Here is a 24,651-nt window from a genome sequence, read left to right as displayed (position 1 = left end):
GATCTGGCAGCAGTTGGATGTAGTGGATACCAGCTGGCTCTGAATGACAATTGAGATGAAATTAGCATATTCAAATAAGGAAAATAAAAGTTTTTTAAAAGACAATGATATGCAAAGTGCAGCTTGCCACAGAAACGAACTACATACCTCGGCTGAGTGTTTGCAGCAGTGTGTGTACGCGAGTGTGTGTGTTTGTACGTTTGTACCAAATCCATGAGGAATCCCGGTCATTTCAACAACATTTTTGCAAACACCATAAAACAATAAAGGTAGCATGCCAAAAGACATACCAGCACTAAAAAAAATCCCCACGAACTCTGACTCTTTTTGGCCTCTTTTGTCTATTTTTGAGGGCTAAAGAGAGCTGATGGTTCAGATGCTTGTTCAAAGTCTCTGTGACTGTTTGGAGCCCCCGGTCCATTAGTGTCCTGCTGCTTCTCTAATCCTCATTCACATGTAATGGCTGACATTTCATCTTAATGTGTTAATTCATTAGCTGGGGTGCTGAATGGAGAGTCTCAGTCCACAGAGACGGCCGTAAGCAGACACGCTAATGAGTCCCCACACGCTGCAAAAGTCACCGCAGAGCTAATGCCAAGTGACCTGGTTTACCTGCTGCAAGAAAACCCCTGGTAGACCTCCAACTGATAACCTGCATGAGAAGCAGGGCTGGGTGTTGTTTGAATATTTCAATGCTAGTGCAGATGCAGAGCTTTTGTACCTTTCAATACCTTTTTCATACTTTACTTTAAGAAATACAAACAAGTTTTTCAATAAATAAATAGTCTATATGAAATAACCACATGGTAAAGCCTATTTTTGTAAACTACTGTGTGAATTAAATACTTGGCAAATTAAAAGTACTGAGTGTTTTCTCATTTTAAGAACTTGAGTGCAAATTGAACATAACAGTTTTAAACCTGCAGTAGGCCGAATGTTTTTAGCATCATTGGGCAAAAATTCCCTTTCAGCATCTTGTAATTCAAGTGCTCTGAGAGAAAACTAGACTTCTGCTCCTCCTCATGGCTCTGTTTTCAGGCTTTAAAAAATCTAGCCCGTGACAGGAGACTTGGGCCAATCACAGGTCATTTCAGGGGTCATCATCAATATGCCGTTACTGTAATGCCTATTTCTCGCCTCAAATGTTTTCAGAAACATCTTGTAGTGTACTGTTTAGCTGTAAAATGAGAAAGTTTGCTCCGGCTGGTGGGCGGGGCTTGGTATTTCTTCAACTGTTCTCAACATGGCTGCCAGGTCACAAACTTTCTCATTTTACAGCTAAACAGTACACTACAAGATGTTTCTGAAAACATTTGAGGAGAGAAATAGGCATTACAGTAACAAAATATTGATTCATATTTAATCAGCGCTAGTTTGACCGTTTGATCGGAGTTTGAGAGTGACTGACAGCTGCTCAGATCAGCTCTGATTGGTTGTTTTCCTCCGGTATGTGAAATCTTGCAGATGCCGTTAGGAGCACCGGAGGACACCGGAGGCACATGATTTTTTTCAGATTACGGGTCTCATACACTACTGTCAGGATATAGTGACCGTTTTATAAAATTTGAAGTCTTTACAGACGAGACTTCCCTACAAAACAGAATTCTCAAAAAACAGTCACACTAATGACTTGCTTTTTAAGAAAAATACAGAAGATACAGTTTTATCCATTCAACTACAAACACACCCTCCCCACATAGACATTCACGCAGACAGACACAGACAGTAGATGGCATCCCCGACAGACAGACAGTCAGACAGACTTCTTCGAGTATTGTTAGTCCAGTGCATCATTCATTCAATCAGGACCCCGGCCCCAAAATGCTCTGTGCAAACACCCCCCCTCCACCCCACCACCAATACCACCCCACCACCACCCAAAAGCCCCAGATGTGTGTGTGTGTGTGTGTGTGTGTGTGTGTGTGTATGTCCTCAGCTCAGTGCGGGGGTAGGGGACAACGGAAGGAGGGTGGAGGGATCTGGCTCTCCTCTCGGTCTTAAAGAGCCTGCTACTTTCAACAGCTCTTTAAATCTTTGATGTTATAAGTGATAAATCAACAATGCCTGCTTCCTTAAATATTACAATCAGATGCACACGTACACACACACATCCATGTATGCACAACTTGCATGCAGGAGTAGCGTGTGTTCAAGGGGGCAGTTGGAGGGTATAAGGAGGGGGCTTCCTGTCATTTGAATTACCCTCTACATGTGGGGTCAATATGTGCAATGCTTAAGTGTGTGTGTGTGTGTGTGTGTGTGTGTCAGGGGATGAGGTGGGGGCGGCTGTGGGAGCTACACCCCCACCCCAATACTCCCGCCTCCCTCTAAAAAGGCTGTATAAAGGAGGTGGGGGGAGAAGCACCTTTGTCACTTTGCCTCTCAGATATAGAGACAATCACACTCTCACTGGACACACAGACACTTTGGACACAGGCATTCCTCATCAGGGACATACTTGTTTTATCCTGAGAGAAGAGAGGTCCTTCTTCTGGGTTGCTGGATCCTCCCGTGGTGGGCCCTTCAGGACCTAAACAGAGAAGCAGAGAGAAGAAGGAGAAGAACCATCACACTGAGCATCATCAGACCAGCTCAGAGTCATCAAGACTCTCCAGACTTGTGTGTCATTAACTCACCTCTTGAAGAAGAAGATATCTGCTGCACAGCCATGAGGATCTTCAACCTGCTCTACGTGCTCCTGCTGCTGGTAGCCGTGGTAACACAAGTCTCCTCCGCCAGACCAGGTAAGCATCCCAAAACTTTTACTGTCCAGGTGTTCAGACTGGTCCTGCAGGTGTCCTTGGGGTCACAGTTCAAACATAGCCCCAGCAGGTCAAAGAGCTGTTATAAATCACTGGGCAGTGTAGGCCTATACATTAAACTGCAGGTAACCATAGAAACAGTGTTTAGGCTTCTTTCTAGCAAAGTTAACTAGCTTAACTCTCGCTGGTGAAAAAGACCTGCAAAAAAATCGACAAATATTCTTAAATTTCAAAGGAATACTGGAAAAATATCTCTGTTTGACATACATACAGTATATATTAGTTTCAGAAAGCAAGTATACAACTATTTAATAAGTGTGAAATGAAAACTATAATCTCACTTTAAAAAACAGAAAGCAGAAATGTCATGCTTTGCTTTGAAAAATGTAAACTGACTTGGTAATTAGTACTAAAGAAAAATAATATTTTATATATCTAGCAATTCTTGCTTGTGTTTCCATATATGAGGCACATCAAAATCAATAGCCTAGGCAATTCATGATGTGACCACATGCAGGGAAGAATAAATAAATTATATTCTCTTTGTTACTGTAACTGGTTTTTCCTATGAAAAATGCAACTGTCTTTTTGCAACCTTTAAAAATATTACACATTAACTGACTACAAACTTAAAAAATAAATAAATAAACTTATTAAGTCTTTGTTTTTTTGGCTGTGGTAATGATATAACCGAGATACAATTAACTTTAAACGCCCCGTCAATTAATCACTTAATATATGGTGCGTTCATGAGCTGTCTTACAGTCCGTTAATACGAAAAATAGTTGGAAAAACCGTTACCATGAAAAGTGGCACTACGAAATTGCCAACAACAGAACAGCAAAAGAGCTGATATGTAATATTTAACTATGTAACACGATAAAATTACTACTTTGGACTTAATTTCCATTCATCTGGGGTGAAAACATGACTATAATGTGTTAATTACCTTGAATGAATGCGTTTAACAAAAGGGTTTTCCCCTGCTCTTACCATTTTACCAGCATGCCATGAATGCAGCACTAGTGTAACTAACTTGTGGTGGTTTTTAATGATGATTATTTTATATTTTCTCAACCAAAACCAACCAAACTCCCTATATATCCTCCTGAGACCCAGCCCATTGACATGTGTCCTCTGTAGTGGACATTTTGTCCACATGCATATCCTTTTACTCCTTTGACCTACTCTATTAACCTCTGGTGTATTGTAAAGAGGACATCATGGGCTTTCCAGTGATATGGCATGTGTTTTTTTTTTAATCAAGTTTTTTAGTTTTTTAGTTTATTTGTTTTGCACAATTCAAGACTATACAACATAACAAAAAAAAAAGAAAAGAATAATATACAGTGCAGGAATAGGCAAAAAAATCCACTGAGCTTATCTGAAGCCTCCACCTAGAGACAAGATTAATATAAAGAAATATTATGACTACAATTAGTGATAACAAAACAATTAGGACAAGATATATATAATAACAACAATAACAATACAGTAAATATATCAAAAAAGATAAGTGTGTGTGTGTGTTGCGTGGAAGTGTATGGTTACTGTTTGTGAAGAGGACATTTATTTAAATATCTATAAAGACTTCTGGGCAATCGTAACCAAACAACATTGTGAGTGGGAAAAAAATAAAAAAACATAAAAAGTTGAATGTTGAACGTATTCTTGGTTTAATATCACTCTAAAGCCATAATCTGTTCATTTTTTAATCTTTTTTTACACTGAAAAAATAGTCCTGTGGTCCACTATACAGTGGACATGCTGTAAAATAAAAAATAAAGTTTAAAAAGCCTAAATTGTTAAGATTTTCTTTTAATCTTTTAACCTTAAATAGAAAGGAAATCACAAAAAAAAGTAATTGGAAGACTCTTTTTTTACTCAGTTCCCAGGAGGTTAAAGGATCAAAAGATATTTTTTTTTTTGCTAAATGGTCCTGTGGTCCACTACAGTGGTTCATGCTGTAAAATAAAAAATAAAGTTTAAAAAAAGCCTAAATTGTAAGATTTTCTTTTAACCCTAAATAGGAAGGAAATCACACAAAAAAAGTAATTGGAAGACTTTTTTTACTCAGTTCCAAGGAGGTTAAAGGATAAAAAGATATTTTTTTTTTGCTAAATGGTCCTGTGGTCCACTATACAGTGGACATGCTGTAAAATAAAAAATAAAGTTTAAAAAAAGCCTAAATTGTTAAGATTTTCTTTTAATCTTTTAACCCTAAATAGGAAAGAAATCACACAAAAAAGCAACTGGAAGACTCTTTTTTTACTCAGTTCCCAGGAGGTTAAAGGATCAACAGTTTAATATTTTGCTAACTGTAACAGCAGACTGCTCCTGCCTGATGTAACAGGTGGTGGTTATCTTTGGCGGAGGGATACAGTAGTTAAACACAGAGAGGGTTGCGGTCGTGATGCGGTTCATGTGATGATGATGGAGAGGATGAAGAGGAGCGCCGGAGGGGGATCATCTCACAGCAGCGACCCCAGTAGAGTCTCTTTGTCCGGCTGGAAGGCGCTCCGTCGAGCTTTTGTTAAGCACGGTGTTAAAACGCCATGCAAATACCAAGAGCTCTATTAACATGACATGGAGTAGCAGTGCCAAGTGTAAAGAAGAAGACTCCCTTCAGGCATGGGGAGGAGGGGGAGGAAGAGGAGGAAGAGGAGGGAGTCATAAAGTCATCTGGCTGTTTATCTCTTCCTGGGCTTGGCTGATCAGTCTGTGAACCACAGGAGGAGTCAAAGTGGATTTATTAGGGGAGGTTTAAAAATAATCATGTGTTAGGTCTGTGCGTCCTAGTTTATTAGAAAGGGGGTCAAACAATAATGGGCTTATCTATTGGTCGACAGAGGATAAAGTTAGGACATAATTAGGCTTTAAAAAAATATACTTACTTAGAAAATATATCGACTGTAGGAGGTGTTTTGGTGCTAAATAGTTATTTTCCTCCATTTGGGATTAATTAAATCTGTCAGGTGATAATAATGCATACAGTAGACTAGGCTACTGGAGTTATACTGCACTATATTTTGTTTTTACAGTCTCTTCTGCACTATATTTACTTTTTTAATAGTCCTGTATCACAGTTGTTACCTTGCACAATATTCAGTTTTAAGTTTTCTTCATCTCCTTGTATTTTTATATCTGGTATATTTTTTTGTACTTTGCACTACTAACTTTTTTACTGCCTTTTTACTAACATGTTTTGCACTATGGAACTGTGATTCTGGAAACTTGAATTTCCCTCGGGATCAATAAAGTTACTATCTATCTATCTATCTATATGCCGGGGTCCACCTGCAGACATAAATCCAGTTTAAAAAGGACTTTTACACCTGAAATCAAATCTGATAAGCAGTTAATTCATGCCAGCAGTCTTAACTTACATAATATTGTATGCTATACAAATGTTATCTCTGTTATAAAACAATCAGCTTATCCAGTTTATCCTCTTTTTCTTTCAGATTTCCTGAACCTACGGAGAAGATACCACAGGCATCACTGCCCACACAGACGCTGCCTGCCTCTCCACTCCAGAGTACCCTTCCCCTAAGGTAAGACATGTGTTTCAGAGTTAAAAAAAATAAGGTTATGAGCCGAGCTGTGTGATATCTGGAACAAAACAAAGTTGGAAGGAACCGGCAGGTGGCAGTTAAGGAGGTGTGCGTGTGATTAGTGGCAGAGGTGTGTATTCACGCAGAACAGGAGTGCAGAGGGGAGACATAAATCTCACTAACGATGAAGAGGAAGGCTTTAGTGCCATGAGGAGTGTTTGGGTGGAGAGAGGGGGGAGATTTTAGGACTCCTGTACAGTTACTTAAAGCTGTTTTTGTCTTACCCTGAACTCTTTAGCAAGGCACTAATTTGTGTTTTTCCATTACAGGTTGAAGCACAAGAATGAGGGTGACCTGAGGAGAGAAATGTGAATATGAAGCAACTGCAGAGTGCGGCCCAAACACCGTGGATAGATTGTAAAAGTGGAGGAGACACCATGAACATGCTAACTAAAGACTGCAAGAGAGCTACAAGAAACTGTCTCCATTCCCATCAAAATAGAAACCATGCAATGTTTTGGCATCCTGGTGGACACAGATCCCAGCTGCAAGCCCTCTTCGTCCTCTAAAGCTAATACTGAACGAGAAAAAATGGAGAAGGAGCTACATCATCAAGTATATTCAACACTCAACTTTAAAAGCTACGGACCAAAGAGCTGGAATCATCTTAGTGACTGCAGCTACGATGAATCCTCACAGTATTCCTACAAAGTGTTTATAATGCATGTATGCACTTCAAATGTTTATTGAATTACATTTTAAACTTTTTAATAAAAAAAAATTTATCAGTGTAGTGTTTTGTTTTTTACTTCACAACGGGTCCAAATAAATGTGGCAACTTTGAGGATTGATGGTAAATCCAGGCTTTAAACCAGACTCCATTTAAATTTGGGATGCTTTTAGGAAGGACAGAGTAAAACAATATATCTGTAAATGTGTAACCTAAAAGCCTGAGATCAAACATGGCTACTGATACCTGCAGCACTCACAGGAGAAGCCACATGGGAAAGGAGTCGTAAACGCAGGCGCTCCCTGTGGAGTTACGGACGCCGAAGCATAAAGAAATCACAATGGGAGCAAACACAGAGGGCTCGGATGATGACCCCGATATTTCGTTAACGCAGATTCCCGTGACTGTTGAAATTTAACACAGAAAAGGTGAGGGCGGGAAAAGACGTTCAAACCGGCTACTGTTGACACTCTATTGTTTGGGCTCTTCTCTTTTAGCTCTTACAGAACAATGTACAAAATAAACACAAACCTGCAGTCACTTACTTGGGTTTCACTGAAGCATCGTCACTCCTGAAAAGGCTTAAACATAAATTAAATAAAGAAAAAGGTGTATATTACAGATTTATTGGAACGTGATCACAAATACACAAAATCAGTGATTGAACGGATAGAAAAAACTGCTACCAAACAAAGCATTTATACATCCAGACAGATAAAATAGCACTTTTACAGCGTTACACGATCTCTTTCTTTAGTTTGACAACTCTCCCTCTTTTAGCTCCTCCTTAGTGCAGATGATCTTTAAAACAGTTTCACCTCTTCTTCTGTTTCTCTCAGTAACACAAGCGGCGGCATACGTGGGTCACCGGGGGTCGTAATGCGGTGATAAAAACCCCTCACCTCTGATCTGTGACCCACGACTCCTCTCCTCCTCCTCCTCCTCCTCCTCCTCCTCCTCTTTAACTGTCCTCCACTTACAGCTCACCTCCTCCTGCGTTATCCGTCCATCTCAGGTGCCTCTTGCAGAAGCCCTCCCGTCTTAAGTCTGTGCGTGCAAGTGCTTGTGTGCACAGGGATCTCCTTACTTTTAGTCTTTTATCCAGTGTTTCTTCTGACTCCTCGGCGTCTCTTTCAAACCCACAGATCCCCCCTCTCCTTTGTGTGAAGAGAGCCGAGTGTTAAGATGATGGGGCTCTGGTTCACAGGGAGGAGGAGGAGGAGGAGGAGGAGGAGGAGGACGGACTGTGGTCAGTGCTGTGCGGTGAGGTTGAGCAGCCTCTTGCTCAGTAAGATGTTGTGCTGTTTCAGGTACTCGATCAGGTCGGCCTGCTTCTCCACCACCTCCTGCAGACTGGAGCCCTCTCTGTGACACAAATAAGAACACATAATTCACACGTGGGATCTGTAACATCGCTGGCTTCATCAGTCTGTGCAAGGAGATATTCTATATTTTTCTTACTCTTCATAAATCCAATAAAAACACACAAAACTAAGCATGAGTTGTCCAAAGCCTGATATATATTATTCCTCTGTGCCATAGAGCTCCATTGATCTCCAAAACTATTAAAACACATCAATGAACCACACTGTTTAAAGAACTGCAACGACTAATCGATTAGTTACGAACTAGCCAACTTCTTGATCAATCAATACGTTGTTTAGTCTATAAAATGTCAAAACATTTTAAAAAAGCCCATCACTGTTTCCCAAAGTGACGTCTTCAAATGTTAATGTTAATCTTAATCTGTTTGAGTCAATGTTTAAGAAATAAAAAGTCTATATTCTCTGATTCCAGCTTCTTAAATGTGAATATTTTCTGGTTTCTTTACTCCTCTATGACAGTAAACTGAATATCTTTGAGTTGTGGACAAAACAAGATATTTGAGGACGTCATCTTGGGCTTTTGGAAACACTGATTGACATTTTTCACCATTTTATGATATAGACCAAACAACTAATCCATTAATCAAGAAAATAATCGTTAGGTGCGGCCCTAAACTGTTGCACTGGGTGACATGTTCCTTTATTACCATGAATCAGGGAACTGTATGGGATCATTATTTGGAGTCAATCCCACACACACACGTCCTGTTGTTGTAAATAACATATAAATAATTACTAGTGCAGCAAATTTGTGGTGGAAAATAATCCTCAATAAATACACAGTTTACTCCTGATTGAGTGACGTTTGCAAAAAACTACAGTTCCCACCTGGTTTAGGAAATCATTGAGCCCTTCTTTAAAAATATAAATACATCTTCAGTAGGAAAGAAATGGGTTTGGGGCCGCAGACGAGCTGGAGAAGTTGGGATAAAAAACAGACTACTGCATTGATGGTTTTAGTCTTTTCAAGGGCTTTGTTTAACTATAAAAAGATATAGAATGTGGCCTTGTACTTAAAGGAACAATACGTATTTTACGTGTTTATATTGAAATACTGGCTTCTCTGACAACAATACTACAGTCAGCATGTTTTCCTTTGAAATTTCCATTCCGGTCCGGGACGTCTGTTTTTGTTTTGGCCGGTGTGATCCCGTCCACGGCCCATTTCAACACCCCGTTGCCACATATGTAACAAATTGGCACACAAACACCGCCTTCTCAACCATGGAAGCAAGCTAACGAACTGATGAGGCAAATGTGCACAAAACACATTTTGAGCTATATTTCACTAGTATTAGGAAGAGCTGTGTGTCATAATAAGCCTGTAATGCTCAAACGTAATATTTTGTCACTTAAGATATTCAAGATACATTGTCAAAAAAGCAGCATTGTCTAAGGAGATTGCAACCAACTGAAGCCTCTCCCGTGTCCCAAGCGTGTTGGAGAAGTACGGTGGTCGACGCAAAAACGCGTGTGTGTATGTGGGAAGTGAGTGGTGAAGCAAGAGAGAGAGAGCGGCGGTGACAGGGGTGTGAGTAACGTTATCGACTTCGGCCCAAGCAGGAAAAGTTAACAATTTGGTTTGTCCGTTCTGGGATACTGTAGAAACATGGCGGCTGACTCCGTGAAGAGGACCCGCTCCCTATGTAGATATAAACGACTCATTCTAAGGTAACAAAAACACAACGATTCTTATTTTCAGGTGATTATACACTAAAGAAAATATACTTATTAATATTTAATTCCATTTCTGCCAACAGATCCCCCTAATTATTACACACTGGTCATTTTAATGTAATGTTTTTAATGTGTGCTTTATTGTATCCCACTGTATCCTGTCAAAACCTTTGTTTTACCTCACTGTTCTACTCTCCTAGTTTCATAAAAGCCCTTCTAGGGACGATTGTTGCAAATTAGCATTCGCTATAAACACTATGATACATTGCATTGGACAGCTGTTTTCAGTTTGTCTATTTATTTTTTTATCTGTCATTACCAAATAAACCATAAATACATAAGTAAAATATTGTTGAGCCCTGCTTTATGTTAATGAGACGGCATTCAATTCAGACTTAAGATTCATGGCATAAAAAAAATTGGGGTAAAGAGATGTCAGAGACTTATTCAAACATGAGAGCGGCACATAAACTTAGCAGCACTTTCTTGCAACATGGTGCATGTCTGAAAGGGGCAATAGATGTGTCTGTGTGTGTGTGTGTGTGTGTGTGTGGGCGTATATTACTCATGTTGAGGGGACATGAATCTATATACACAGTCACATTGTGGGGACCCGCCTTCCTTTTGGGGACAAGATGCATGTCCCCATAACGTAAATTACATTTTAGTGTGAAAACTTTTAAAAGTTTAAGGCTAGGGTAAAGTTAGGTTTAAGCAAGTGATGGGTTAGGGTTAGGGTAAGTCTCCAGGAAATGAATGTAAGTCAATATAATGTCCTCTAAAGTGATGGAAACATGACTGTGTGTGTGTGTACCTGAAGCCGGTCTCCGTCGGCAGGCTGGTGAAACTGTAGGTGTGTGAATGCTCTTCCTGGCTCACGTCGGGTGCCGCTCGCTCCCTGTTGAACCGCATCACCTGGACTAAAACCACAAACAACAAACCAGATATATTCAGTTACCTTTTTAATAAAAAAACATAATCAAACCAGTGTTTTATCTTGTCAGCTGCACATAAAGACACACAGACATCATCGGGCAGTGAGAGCTGTCCTCAGGTGAGACACTGCACACATTTGTTTTGTTTTTACTGTTCTCCATCCCTCTCCCTCTCCTAAACACACACAGGCGGTTATATCCTGCACTTAGTCCTTATGGGCTGCCATATCCTGCACTCAAACCTCTAATTCTCTCACCCTAAACATACACCTTTGCTCAAGAGGTGGGATTAGCAGCAAGGCGTGGGTGTGGAGGAGTATTTAGTAGCTGGAAGAGGAGCCAGAGACGAAAATATGGGAGATGCTGGTGTGGTTTGAATCAAGATAAGTCCGCAGGGTGTGAGCGTGTGGGGTTGCAGACTAAGTGTGTGAGGAAGGGCAGAGGGAGGAGCTGGCTGAGTATTGATAAGACCTGAGTGTCATTAGCCAGAGGAAATTGTCAGGGAGGTTCTAAAGAGCGCTATCTTTGCTTTGCTACAGTGCAGCATCTCAGCATCCACACTCACACACAATCTAAAGAAATACTGCACATTCCTGCATAATGAGGCCCTAAATCTGTGTGTGAGTGTGTGTGTGTGCGTGTGTGTGTGTGTGTGTGTGTGTGTAAATACAGTAATAGTAAGCAGGTATGTGTGAGAGAGAGAGATTGACATTCCAGAAATACAGAGAAATGAAGAGGTATGTTTCAGAAATGACAAAGCAGAAACACAAACTGCTGTCAAATAAATACCAACAGGGTAAAATATTTGCAGTCTTAGAGCTGCAACAATTAATCAGTTAATCAATCAGCTGTCACTAAATTACTTATCAACTATTTTGATAATCGATTAATCGAGTAATTTTTTAAGAAAAAAAAGTCTAGATTCTCTGATTCCAGCTTCTTAAATGTGAATATTTTTCTGGTTTCTTTACTCCTCTGTGACAGTAAACTGAATATCTTTGAGTTGTTGGCAAAACAAGACATTTGAGGACGTCATCTTGGGCTTTGGGAAACACTGATCAGCTTTCCTTTACCATTTGTTTTATATTTTATAGACCAAATAACTAATCAATTAATCGAGAAAATCATCGACAGATTAATCGATAATGAAAATAATTGTTAGTTGCAGCCCTACACAGTCTTAAATTAAAAGAAACTTGACAAATGTTTGCATGTACAAACATTACTGAGAATAACCAGGTTAAGGTAACAGTTTGATTAAAGCATTTATATCAACAGCTTTCACATAATATTAGTTAAATGTCTAGGAAGCATATATATCGAAAGGGACAGCGTTATTAGCTGTAACCGCTGTATGAGCACAGTGTGGTGGCGATAAGCTCGCCAGTGGGGCATGCACATACTGAAACACAAGACTTACAACACACAGAGAGGGAGAGTGACCTCATTCTGTGCTCTATCTCTTTACATAGCAAATAGTTGTTTGCTGCTATATTAATGCTCTGAATATTGTTTGTGTTTGTTATGTCTTTGTTTCATCTTTTTTTTTTAAATGCAACAGTCATTTGTATTTGAGTATTATACATCTGTTACTCAGGTGTTCTTAATTAACCCATAATTTCACCAAAACAACATATTCAGGTGAATGCAATAACCGGAGTGTTGGTTGTACTTGTATTAATAGGAAACCTGTAAAATACCCTGAATCAGTGCACAAACAGAAATGGCTTAATAGGATGAGGTCAGTCCAGATATTCAGGACGTCCCTCAGGTCTGTGGAGTTACAGCAGTGTATTACAGCAGGGGGCTAAAAACAGATAGAGATACCAGGATGCACGGACGAATAGATGGAAGGAGCAGTGTAACTGAAGTGACACATTTCACACGTTCCTGTTAGAGACTCTCACGCTCTCACACGAGTGGACAGACAGTGCTCAGACCTGGTCTCTACTCACATCAATCACCCATTAAGAAGTGCACATTTCCAGGTGATAACAGTGGAGCTTCAGAGGTGCTAACAGCTAATGGAAACACATGTAGTGCTCACATCTCTCTGCACTGCCCGAATCAAAGTCAAAGAACTGGAAGGAAATGGATCCCGACAACCACGGAGCCTGACGAGAGCGACGCGAGATGAAGGAGCAGCGTGAACACCATTCAGCTGCAACACGGCACATTAAAGGAGCTCAAAGAAGTATGAAAGCCTACAGTCTGCTGGAGAAGACATCCTGTTCTTGAATCTGTGTCATGTGAAGGAGCTGTAGATGTGGGAAAAGATTCAAAGACTTCAAGGAGAAACCTGAGGAGATGCTAAAGCTTTCCTCAGACTTATCAGCAATGTTCAACAACAAGCACATTTACAAATTCTAATAGGTCTAGTTATTAGTGTCCAAGCATCTGAGAAAATCACATATAACTAAGTTATCCAGAGTTACAGTTTTGTTACTTTTAAAGGATGAATGCAGGTTGTAAATGTGCTGTAATGTTGGACTGCCATTGACTTGAGCACTTAAATATCCTTTTTAAACTGCAGGAAATAACACTGTTGGTTAACATACAGGTCTGCCTGATCCTGATCCTGACATTTCTGTAATACGGCCCCTGAATCCCTTCACACATGCAGCTGAAAAGACTGGGGGGAACGTTTTGCTATTTGTTGTCCCTGTTTCTTATATGTTCTTATATGGTCCAGTGTGTAGGATCTGGCAGTATCTAGCGGTGAGGTGACGAGATAGCAACCAACTGAAGCCTCTCCTGTGTGCCAAGCGTGTTGGAGAACTACGGTGGCCGACATGAAAATGCGAATGGCACCTCTCTAGAGCCAGTTGGAGCAGTGCGTAGAGTGTGTGTCTACGTGGGAAATGAGTGGTGAAGCAAGAGAGAGAGCGGCGGCGACGGGAGCGAGTAACGTTATCGGTTAACTGTTGTTCTTTTGTCTATTCTGGGCTAGTGTTGAAACATGGCGGTGCAACATGGCGGACTCCGTGAAGAGGACCCGCTCCCTAAGGTCACGAAAACACAACGTTACTAGATGTTAAGTTCGATTTTACCAAAATTTGTCACATTATGAGATCTGAAATACTTGAAAATATACGTAAAATTACAGGTTTTGTTGAGATGAACACGACTTTAACTTTTGAACACGTTTTTGTATACTTTAGTGAATATCATTAACATAACAGGGCTCTGATAATTACAGTGATATTTACTTTGCCTACCTTTTTTTATGGACTTTCAGTAATGGAACAGATAACAACCACGTATTTATGATCGATAATATGTTTCAAACGTACATTGAACATGTCAATCTTGTCATACAGTACATGGGGGTTTGTGCGTGATAGGGGTATACTGTGTCAGTGTGTGTGTGTGTGTGTGTGTGTGTGTGTTAACCCGGTGGCCTGCAGTGCTTACAATAAGATCTGGCAAGGCAGAGCAGAGAGATGTATGTAAGTTAAGCCTTTGAAGGCCAAGACATGTCTTTGATGTGCATAGAGGTCTATAGAGGAGTGTATTCATGTTAAAATGAGAGAGGCAGAAACATACAGCAAACCTCAAAGACACACACACACACACTTACAATGAGCATGCACTTCAAAGAGAAGTTGAACGAGGCCTTCCTGAAGGACTTCATAGCTGCAGGCATTATATCTGTCCTTCTGTGTGTCGCCTCTAAAATGAGACTTTTTTCTTTCTCTCTGACGTCACCTTGACTCTGCATCAGTCGGTGTGTGCGTGTTTTAAGAAGGTTTGCGCTGCGAGGCGTCGCTCGGTTTGCGTCGTGCCTGACTGCACTGATCTGAGCAGGAATGTGGCGGCGAACTCAGATATACCCCCCTCACACACTGGATCCCCCTCACTGTAAACACCGGGACAATGCGTGTGTGTGTGAGTGTGTGTTTGGGTGGAGCGGGTCGAGGGCTACCCTTTGGCTAGGCTAAATCCTAATGCCTCTTATCTGCTCTCCGAGCCTCTCTGGTATCTGAAGCCTCAATCTGCGCCCTTCAGCTGCCAAACACACCTTTTATATGGATTTCCTTTCATTACAGAATCTTCTATATCAATATCCTCTCATACAGCCTGCTTTAACAGCAGTTTTCCTTTACTGAGAGGAAGGCCAGTGTATTGGACTTCACCTAACGTTCTGGGGAATATCTAAATATGTATTGTTTATTGTCTAAAATTGTTAAAACAAATGATCCCAGATTACAGAGAGCAGATTTGTCTAAATGTAAAATACACAGTAAAGCAGATTTATCACAAACTGGAGTACTTATACTAGTGTGGGGATCATTTTAAATGCTTTGATATCAGTACTAATATGCTGAAGATTCAGTGTCATAAACCATAGATTTTTTTCAATACCTTACTTTGAGGAATTTAACCATGTTTTTTGGGGTGTCTCCTTTTAAACTACATCAAATTAAACCCAAACTACATCAGGGTTTAACTTTGTCTTAACACAAAAACAAATGTCTAAAACTTTGCCTAAATAAAATACTAAAATAAGCAAAATTGTGACTTACTTTTGAAAAGTTTTTGTAGGAGCCGCATTTAAGTTGATTTACATAATATAATGTATTGCTTTTCTGTTTGTGTTTACAATGGCTTGCACCCTCCATAGGTGGTGGGGGTGCAAATCTATAAATTGGTGAGCATGACGCATGTGAAGAGGACGGGTTACGGCAGAATCCGTTATTTACCTCAGCCTCAGCAGATAAATAGACTCTGAAACAAGTGTCTGCCTTTTGTTTTACTTTGAAATCTATTTTTTAAAACTTTCTGTAAGTCTGACACACACTGCACCCGCACTCTTAAAGATGAAAGGAAAAACCCATAGTGAAGTTTTCTGCCATTACAGTTTTCAAATTAGGTGGTACAGACACATTTGGGTCTGATACCCAGCAGCACTATGTGTGAGAACTTTATCTGCAGATTGACCCTCCCATTACCATGAAGCCCAATGTGATGGACATGAAACCGAGATTTAAATGGGATTTTCACATGGAATTCCTCATAGGGTTTTCCATATCTACAAACCACACAAAAGTCTTTATTTCTATTTAATATTGTACAACCTTATCACAGAATAACATACATGCCAACAGAGCTGCAAGTTGTGTCCTTTCTGTCTTATAAGCTCATAATGTTGGCATAAGGCAAGTTCACTTGCTAACATGTGGAGGAATCTAGAGATGCTACAACGTGCGTACTTCTCCTGAGAGGTTGCCAAACTTCTACAGCCTCGCTAGCAGCACTCTGAGGCTGTGCTTTGAGATACATGTTAACGCCAGCATGCTAATATCATAGATATAAAACACTTAAAGGGACTATTTGTAACTTTTTAAGCGTATAAATGTAGCGGGTCGCCACACATGCGCGTTCGCATATGTGCGCTCGCGTGTGGCTGGAGCCTCGTCTCCGCTGCCTGCTCTGCTTCACTCAGAATGCGCGCGCGCCCTCGCTGTCTCGCTCCACCTCTAAACGTGAACGCGCGCTCACTCCACACTGCAGAAGAGTTAGTTTAGCTCTGAGAATATCTAGTGAATGTTCAGGGGACATTTGCGCAGAAATAAATGCTGCAGCTCCTCCAGACCAACAGAGCTTTCCCGTGTCTTGTGAAGTGACGGAGCTCTTCAGAGAATTACGTTACCCTCTCGTTACCGACCGGGTGCCGGTGTCTCCTCTGCTCTCTCCGGCTGCGGGCAGAGAGAGCAGAGAGACACGCTGCAGAGCGCCGCTGCTTCAGCCTGCACTTAGGCAGGAAAAGCCAACACTAGGATCAGATCTAAATCATGTTCATGGAGAGACCTTTGTCTGGTCAGCTAACATTACTTCCAAGCAGCTGAAATACAGAGTGATATTGTGCTTTTAGCTTTGACTTTTCCCACAACAAATTAAGTTGAGTGTTACAGTATGGGCAGCTTGTTCTGTTGTGTTGCAAACTGATTGAATCCCCCTGGTAGGTGTTTGCTGCTTAAGGCCATTTCAACAGAGCGACCAACACAGTGGAGTTAATTTAAACCTAACCAATTTGTTCCTGACCTCCCAAGGCAGAGATAAACAGACAACAGATAGATAGATATATGGGTATCATCCAAAGTGTGCATTGTGTTTGTATCAGAAGCAAAAAGTCAGCAGAGAGAGAGAGAGAGAGAGAGAGGGAGGTAGTGAGGGAGGACAGAGAGCTGAATGGTTGATTGTCATGCTGTCGAGTCTGAAAAGGGCAGGGCAGGTATTGTGATGCGAATGTGCTCAGATAGAGAGTGGGGGGTAGTGTGTGTGTGTGTGTGTGTTTGTGTGTGTGTGTGTAATGTAATCTACTGGGTGTGTCTCTCCATATATCACTGATGTAACTACCACCATCCACAGGAGAATGACGCTCATAGTTGCAATGTCCGCTTATTATAAGCGACTTTGGGCTTGTTTTCCTGAAAAGTCGCTTAAAAATATTGGTAGTCGCGGGATGCGTTTTTTGGTGGTTTGTTTCTAAAGTGTAATTGCTTATTTGGGCTCCTGTCTGTCTCCTCTATACCAGTCTAGTTTGTCCTGCAGGATCCATACACAACCCACGGTTGTATTAAGAGAACACCGATCCCTCCGCCCCTCCTGTTCCCCCACACACAGATGACTGACAGTCGCTCACCGGCACCGCCACCACTCAGAGTGTTGTTGTTGTGAGACAAATCTTCGTGGGGTTGATCTTTAGCTAACAATGCAATGTGGGCAAAATATGGCAAAAAGTACATCAAAGACCGTGAAAAAGAGAGTGGACTTAAAGATTGGATTCGCCCTCAAGTGGGGGACGATTCAAAGGCAGTTTGCCGTTTTTGTAAGTTTGATGTATGAGCACAACATGCCGATGCTGATTTGCAAAAATGCAAAAATGAAATAAGTTTTGTTGACAAGAAAAATATAAAGTTACAACCTAAAAATGGATGCAAAATGCAATGCAATGCCACAATGAAATAAAATGCATGCAATCCAAAATAAATTCATGCATATATATGAAGTGATCAAGTGACCGCCTCTCTCTTATATTGTGGTAGGGAAGGTAAGGTTGTTTGTTTTGGGCTTTTTTTGGGTGGGGTGGGGGGGGTGGGGGGGGTGGGAGGGGGTTGCTTCTTTTGGGCTGGTTTCTATAGACCTGGTTGCTTGTTTCTCTCGCGAGATCTGGCAACACTGATGATGCTGCATTGCTCCCTGTAACACTGGGATAAAAACACACTCACACACTAAATATAGACTGATTGGAGAGAAAAATCTCATAATCAACTATACTGATAGCTGTTTCTTGTAGATTGTCACGTTAATGAGGATACGGCTATTAGAAGTTATAATGTGAAGTCTAAACTGACTCTATGACAGCTGGAGGGTTAAAGTTAGCGAGCTGTCTTCATGAAGCTCTCAGCCAAGCTCCTTTAACCCGCAACGCAGTTAGGGTGTAATTTTTTATCTAATGCTAAAACAGTATTTCCCATCCCTCTTTTGATTACCAGCCAAAGCCTGTTACTCGGGTCTCTACCGTAGCTTCCAACCCATGTCCTAAAATACCACAATGCTTTGCGTTGCTCACTGCGGAATTTAAACGTAGGAATCGGACAAATATTCGTCTTTTAAAATGCGGATACAAGAAGCAAAGTTTAACAAGTTTATTACTACTTAAGAAAAAAGATACAAGTCTCATTTGATGAAGCTGTTAGGACGAGAGCCTTCTTTATCATTCTTGAGCTACTTTTTTTGCTATTCAGACTATTTATACTGCTGCTGTTTTTACATTTTCTACATTGCTATTCATTAGCTCATGTATAAAGTGTTATCATTTTCTTGTTCTTTCTTTCAATAGACTGATATTATGCACCGTCTCATTCTCACCACACACAAGATACTAGTGTTACACAGTACAATGACAATTAAAATTAACTGAATTGAACTGAACTGAACTGAAAGTAAATTAGAGCTGCAACGTTTAATCGATTAGTCGTCAACTATTAAATTAATCAGCAACTATTTTCATAATCGATTAATCGGTATGAGTAATTTTTATAAGAAAAAAAAGTCAAAATTCTCTGATTCCAGCTTCTTAAATGTGAATATTTTCTGGTTTCTTTACTCCTCTATGACAGTAAACTGAATGTCTTTGAGTTGTGGACAAAACAAGACATTTGAGGACGTCATCTTGGGCTTTGGGAAACCCTTATTTTTCACTATTTTCTGACATTTTATAGACCAAACAACCATTGATTAATCAAGAAAATAATCAACAGATTTATCACCAATGAAAATAATGGTCAGTTGCAGCCTTAAAGTAAAGAATGTGACAGTTATCCAGAATGTAATCTCACTGATTGCAGTTGTTTAATTAAATTTTCTTTCAAGGTGCATTTTTAAAATGTTATATTTATTATTGTATTCTGTTATTTCTATTCTGTGTTGGTACACTGAGAGAGCTGCATAAAAACTGGAGTCAAATTCCATGTATGTATATACTTGGGGATATAAACCTGATTCTGATTCTGAGATGATCTTACTCAGTATTAAAACATTATAACTGAGGTCAGTTTACCTGTGTAATAGAGAAGGCACGGTAATGCCACGAGGAGCTCCAACCCCAGCACGCTGAGCAGCATGTAGGTCTGCAGAGTCGATGATAATCGTACAGCCAGAACAACCAGCAGCATAACATTTCCTGCACACAAACCCACAGATACAAAGTTCTTCCTTTAGCGTTACTGCCACCTTGTGGAGAAAACTGACCCCTACATGTGCAGTAAATGGATTCATAGCGTGCGGCTGACTGTACCTGCAGAGTGGATGATGAGCGGCAGGTGCTTCAGTCCCTGCGTCTGTCTGTAGAATTGCAGGTATCCTCTGCTCCTGGCCTGGCCGTGGTGGTGCTGCACACACCCAGTGAACAACAGCACCAGCACCCATAGACACACCTTCCCAAACACAATGACACTGTCGCCTCGCACGTTACCCAAAATACGCATACACACCTCCTTTTGACCTAACTCCAACACACACAGCACCGCCACACACATTGACAACACCACGTACACAACCTGGAACAAAGAAGAGAGCACTGCGAGTGAGACAGGCATATGGAGCAGCAGACGTTAGCACAGACCAGCACATTCTATGAATATTATTACACACAGAAAATAAAGAGTTCACTGCGAAGATTAGATAAATGTCTTTACATGTGCTGCATTGGTCAGATTACTCTTGAAAAGTGCCTTCACGACATTAAAGTAGAGCTGCAACAGTTAATTAGTTGTCAACTATAAAATTAATCACCAACTATTTTGATAATCGATTATTCGGTTTGAGTAATTCATTAAGAAAAAAAGTAAAATGCATGTGTGTGTGTGAGTGTGTGTGTGTGTGTGTGTGTGTGTGTGTGTGTGTGTGTGTGTGTGTGTCATACATGCAGCAGAGACAGCAGGGCGGCATGGCACGGTGTTGGTACAGTCTGAAACTCTCTCCTGATGGCAGAGTGGAGGGCGTCAGCAGAGATCAGAGGTCCGTCCACCAAAGAGTCCTCCTCTCCGCTGCGTGACAGATCGACTGAGGAGTCTGCCGGCTAAAACAAACACCAGATATTATTAAATGAAACAGCGGGCCTGTCTTTAAATACAGATTAGCTGTTAAATTATATATACTGTATATTCTGTATTAACTATGTCACTTTGACCACCATTATACATCTTATTTATGCACACTGGTCTAATGTAACATACAGTACATTGCTTTCTAACATAACACCTGATTTATTTGTGATTATTATATATATTTTTCTGTTCCCACTTGTCTGTTTCTAGTGTTGTTTTAATACCAAACTTCCCTCCAGGGGATTAATCAAGTTTTCTCTTATCAAGTGGTAGAAATTAACTAAGTACATTTACAAGTACTGTACTTACTGTAAGTACAACTTTGAGGTACGTGTACTTTACTTGTGTTTTTCTATTTTCTGCTACTTTACACCTCAACTCCACAGCAATTTAGAGGGAATGATTGAACTTTTTACTGCATTTATCTGACAACTTTTAGTTACTTTGCAGATTTATATTAATATTTGAAAATATAATCAACAAATATACATGATGTATTATTATAAGTATATAGAGTAGTATATAATGTAATTCAAATTAGCTCCACCTTTACAAGATGCAATATTAAAGTGATGTACAGAGGGTTTGAAATTAACCTTTTTCCTCACCTGCCACTGAGGCAGGTCACTGAACATTTCTACATTTTTTTTGTCTGCCACTTCTGAAATCTAGGATGAACGCTTTAAAATGTGTAAACACTGAGTCAGTGGTACCAGACGGTAGATTTATGGAATATATCATGTAACCTTAATCCATGACTATATTTGGTAACACTTAATTTTACAGGTCCACAAATTTCATGGTAATTAGGTGACAATTAGCAAGTTACATGTTTGAAATTTCTTTCGAATTACTGTCAAATTACCCCCAATATTTACCTCAAAAATGTATCGAAAATTACTTTGTTATAACATGATTTAATAATTACATGCTTCCACCACTGCTCTTATCTCATATGGTGTAGTGCTCATCAAAGACCAGAGCACACTGATCCTCTTTCAGTTATGACTAATGGCTCATTCCCTGTTAAAAAAAAACCTTAAATCAACAATTAATTGACTATAATCCATTAAATTAATGGAGCAACAACATCTTATATTAGATATCTGTGTGATATTATGTTAATGAATGGAGCAACAACAGCTTATATTAGATATCTGTGTAATACTATATTAATGAATGGAGCAACAGCAGCTTATATTAGATATCTGTGTAGTATTATATTAATTAATGGAGCAACAACAGCTTATATTAGATCTAGGTGTAATATTATATTAATGAATGGAGCAACAACAGCTTATATTAGATCTAGGTGTAATATTATGTTAATGAATGGAGCAACAACATCTTATATTAGATCTCTGTGTGATATTATATTAATGAATGGAGCAACAACAGCTTATATTAGATATCTGTGTAATACTATATTAATGAATGGAGCAACAGCAGCTTATATTAGATCTCTGTGTGATATTATGTTAATGAATGGAGCAACAACAGCTTATATTAGATCTCTGTGTGATATTATATTAATGAATGGAGCAACAACAGCTTATATTAGATATCTGTGTAATACTATATTAATGAATGGAGCAACAGCAGCTTATATTAGATCTCTGTGTGATATTATGTTAATGAATGGAGCAACAACAGCTTATATTAGATATCTGTGTAATACTATATTAATGAATGGAGCAACAACAGCTTATATTAGATATCTGTGTAATACTATATTAATGAATGGAGCAACAGCAGCTTATATTAGATCTCTGTGTGATATTATGTTAATGAATGGAGCAACAGCAGCTTATATTAGATCTAGGTGTAATACTATATTAATGAATGGAGCAACAACAGCTTATATTAGATCTCTGTGTAATACTATATTAATGAATGGAGCAACAGCAGCTTATATTAGATCTAGGTGTAATACTATATTAATGAATGGAGCAACAGCAGCTTATATTAGATCTAGGTGTAATACTATATTAATGAATGGAGCAACAACAGCTTATATTAGATATCTGTGTAATACTATATTAATGAATGGAGCAACAGCAGCTTATATTAGATCTAGGTGTAATACTATATTAATGAATGGAGCAACAGCAGCTTATATTAGATCTAGGTGTAATACTATATTAATGAATGGAGCAACAACAGCTTATATTAGATATCTGTGTAATACTATATTAATGAATGGAGCAACAGCAGCTTATATTAGATATCTGTGTAATACTATATTAATGAATGGAGCAACAGCAGCTTATATTAGATATCTGTGTGATATCATGTTAATTAATGGAGCAACAGCAGCTTATATTAGATATCTGTGTGATATCATGTTAATTAATGGAGCAACAACAGTTTATATTAGATATCTGTGTAATACTATGTTAATTAATGGAGCAACAGCAGCTTATATTAGATCTCTGTGTGACATCATGTTAATGAATGGAGCAACAGCAGCTTATATTAGATCTCTGTGTGACATCATGTGACTGAAAGACAAACCGAAACTAAACATGTTTGCTATGATTCATCTAAAATCTGCACCACAACAAATATGACAACATTCACACTGACAACAGGAAACAGAGCTGAGAAAGCACGAAATGCCTGATCACAAAGCTACTCTGATGATGTATAGAGGATAAACTGTAAACACAGAGGTTGTTTATGTTTAGCTGCTGTTAGCTCCCAGGCTAGCTCCAGCTGTAGCTCCACCAGGCTAGCTGTATTTAATGTACTGGTTGACATGGCAACCCGGTAACGTTAAACGTTAGTGTACGTACGGCGTAAAGAGACGGTCCCCTTGAGTCCATCTGGTTCTGATGTTCCACGTTTATAAAGAAGAAATGACAAAACAACAACAAACAACCATTTATGCTGTAAACAAACGCAGCGGGCAGGAAGCGATCATGGATACACTTCCGGTCCCCTCACTTTGTGGTTCCGGTCTCTGTTAAAGGTTCCGGTCTCTGTTAAAGGTTCCGTTCTCTGTTATATGTTCCTAGCACAATACATCCGGTCATTTGATTATAATTACTGATTTTTGCTGATTATAATTACTAGCAGGAAAAAAAACCATGTCCTGCAATCTTATGTAACAGCCATACATTAATTATATTTTTTTTAAATATTTATTTATTATTATTATTATCATTATTATTATTTACTATTACTATTGTTATTATTATTGTTGTTATTATTATTGTCATCATCATCATTATTATTATAATTATTATCATTATTATTATTATTATTATTATTATTATTATTATTGTTATTGTTAATATTATTATTGGCAGCCAAGCAGACATATCAAATTAAATTAAATTAAATTTCCAAATGAAAATATATCAGGTTCCTTCACCTTTGGTCATATTTCGCATGCTTCAATTGCTGGTAATAATTACTATCTTTTTGAAACCTTTATTGTTTGTGAATTTGAGCTTTTGCAACAAGTTTTTGTTAAACAAAGTTATGGTAATTTACAGCAGTGTTTGAAAAGCATGGAGTACCAACCAGGCAGAGCAGGCAAATGCCTTGGTTAGTACCGAGGGGCCCCTAAGAGCTCAAGGTTTACTGGGTGTCAATTGTTTTCTGATAATTTAATGGAAAAAGTGTTGGGGAATACAGATCACCAAGTTGGGTCCCGCTTAAGTACCTGGATCTTTAGGTCAAAATCTAGTTTAAAGACGCTCATTATTTCAGTTTTGTGCTATATGTTGCATATTTACAGCTTTTATGAGCCAGGTAGTTTTCTAGCATATAAAAAGCTGTAAATATTGGACAGAGAGGGGGGGGGGGGGGGGGGGGGGGTGGAGAACAGGGGCTTACTAGAGGACCAGCAGCTCATTTATACCCCGGCTCCCCTCAGCATTGTTTACATTACATTTTACATTTTTTTCTATAGTGGATTTATTACCTTACCTTCCTACTTAAAGTGCATTTTAATTAAAGAAAACTAAAGAGAAAAAAACAGACAGCA

At 39.4% G+C, this 24,651-nt stretch overlaps 2 protein-coding genes across 2 annotated transcripts; one reads left to right on the top strand and one right to left on the bottom strand.

Moving 5' to 3' along the window:
* The first annotated feature begins 2,411 nt into the window (after positions 1-2,411).
* Positions 2,412-7,104, top strand: apela (apelin receptor early endogenous ligand). The gene is made up of 3 exons (XM_037765340.1): positions 2,412-2,752; positions 6,226-6,316; positions 6,646-7,104. The coding sequence occupies exons 1-2, from the start codon at positions 2,669-2,671 to the stop codon at positions 6,313-6,315; spliced, it is 174 nt and encodes a 57-aa protein (XP_037621268.1). The 5' UTR covers positions 2,412-2,668; the 3' UTR covers position 6,316; positions 6,646-7,104.
* Positions 7,105-7,655: 551 nt separating this feature from the next.
* Positions 7,656-23,612, bottom strand: tmem192 (transmembrane protein 192). The gene is made up of 6 exons (XM_037765338.1): positions 23,453-23,612; positions 20,474-20,629; positions 19,847-20,108; positions 19,610-19,732; positions 10,923-11,028; positions 7,656-8,411 (listed from the first exon to the last, which is right to left on the bottom strand). Exons 1-6 carry the CDS (start codon positions 23,480-23,482, stop codon positions 8,297-8,299), a joined length of 792 nt encoding a protein of 263 aa, XP_037621266.1. The 5' UTR covers positions 23,483-23,612; the 3' UTR covers positions 7,656-8,296.
* Between the last annotated feature and the right edge of the window lie 1,039 nt (positions 23,613-24,651).

The sequence above is a fragment of the Sebastes umbrosus genome, chromosome 3, assembly GCF_015220745.1.
Source record: "Sebastes umbrosus isolate fSebUmb1 chromosome 3, fSebUmb1.pri, whole genome shotgun sequence".
In the NCBI taxonomy this organism is placed as follows: Eukaryota; Metazoa; Chordata; class Actinopteri; order Perciformes; family Sebastidae; genus Sebastes; species Sebastes umbrosus.
Note: the sequence above shows the minus strand (reverse complement) of the source record. Positions and strands in the feature narration are given on the sequence as shown.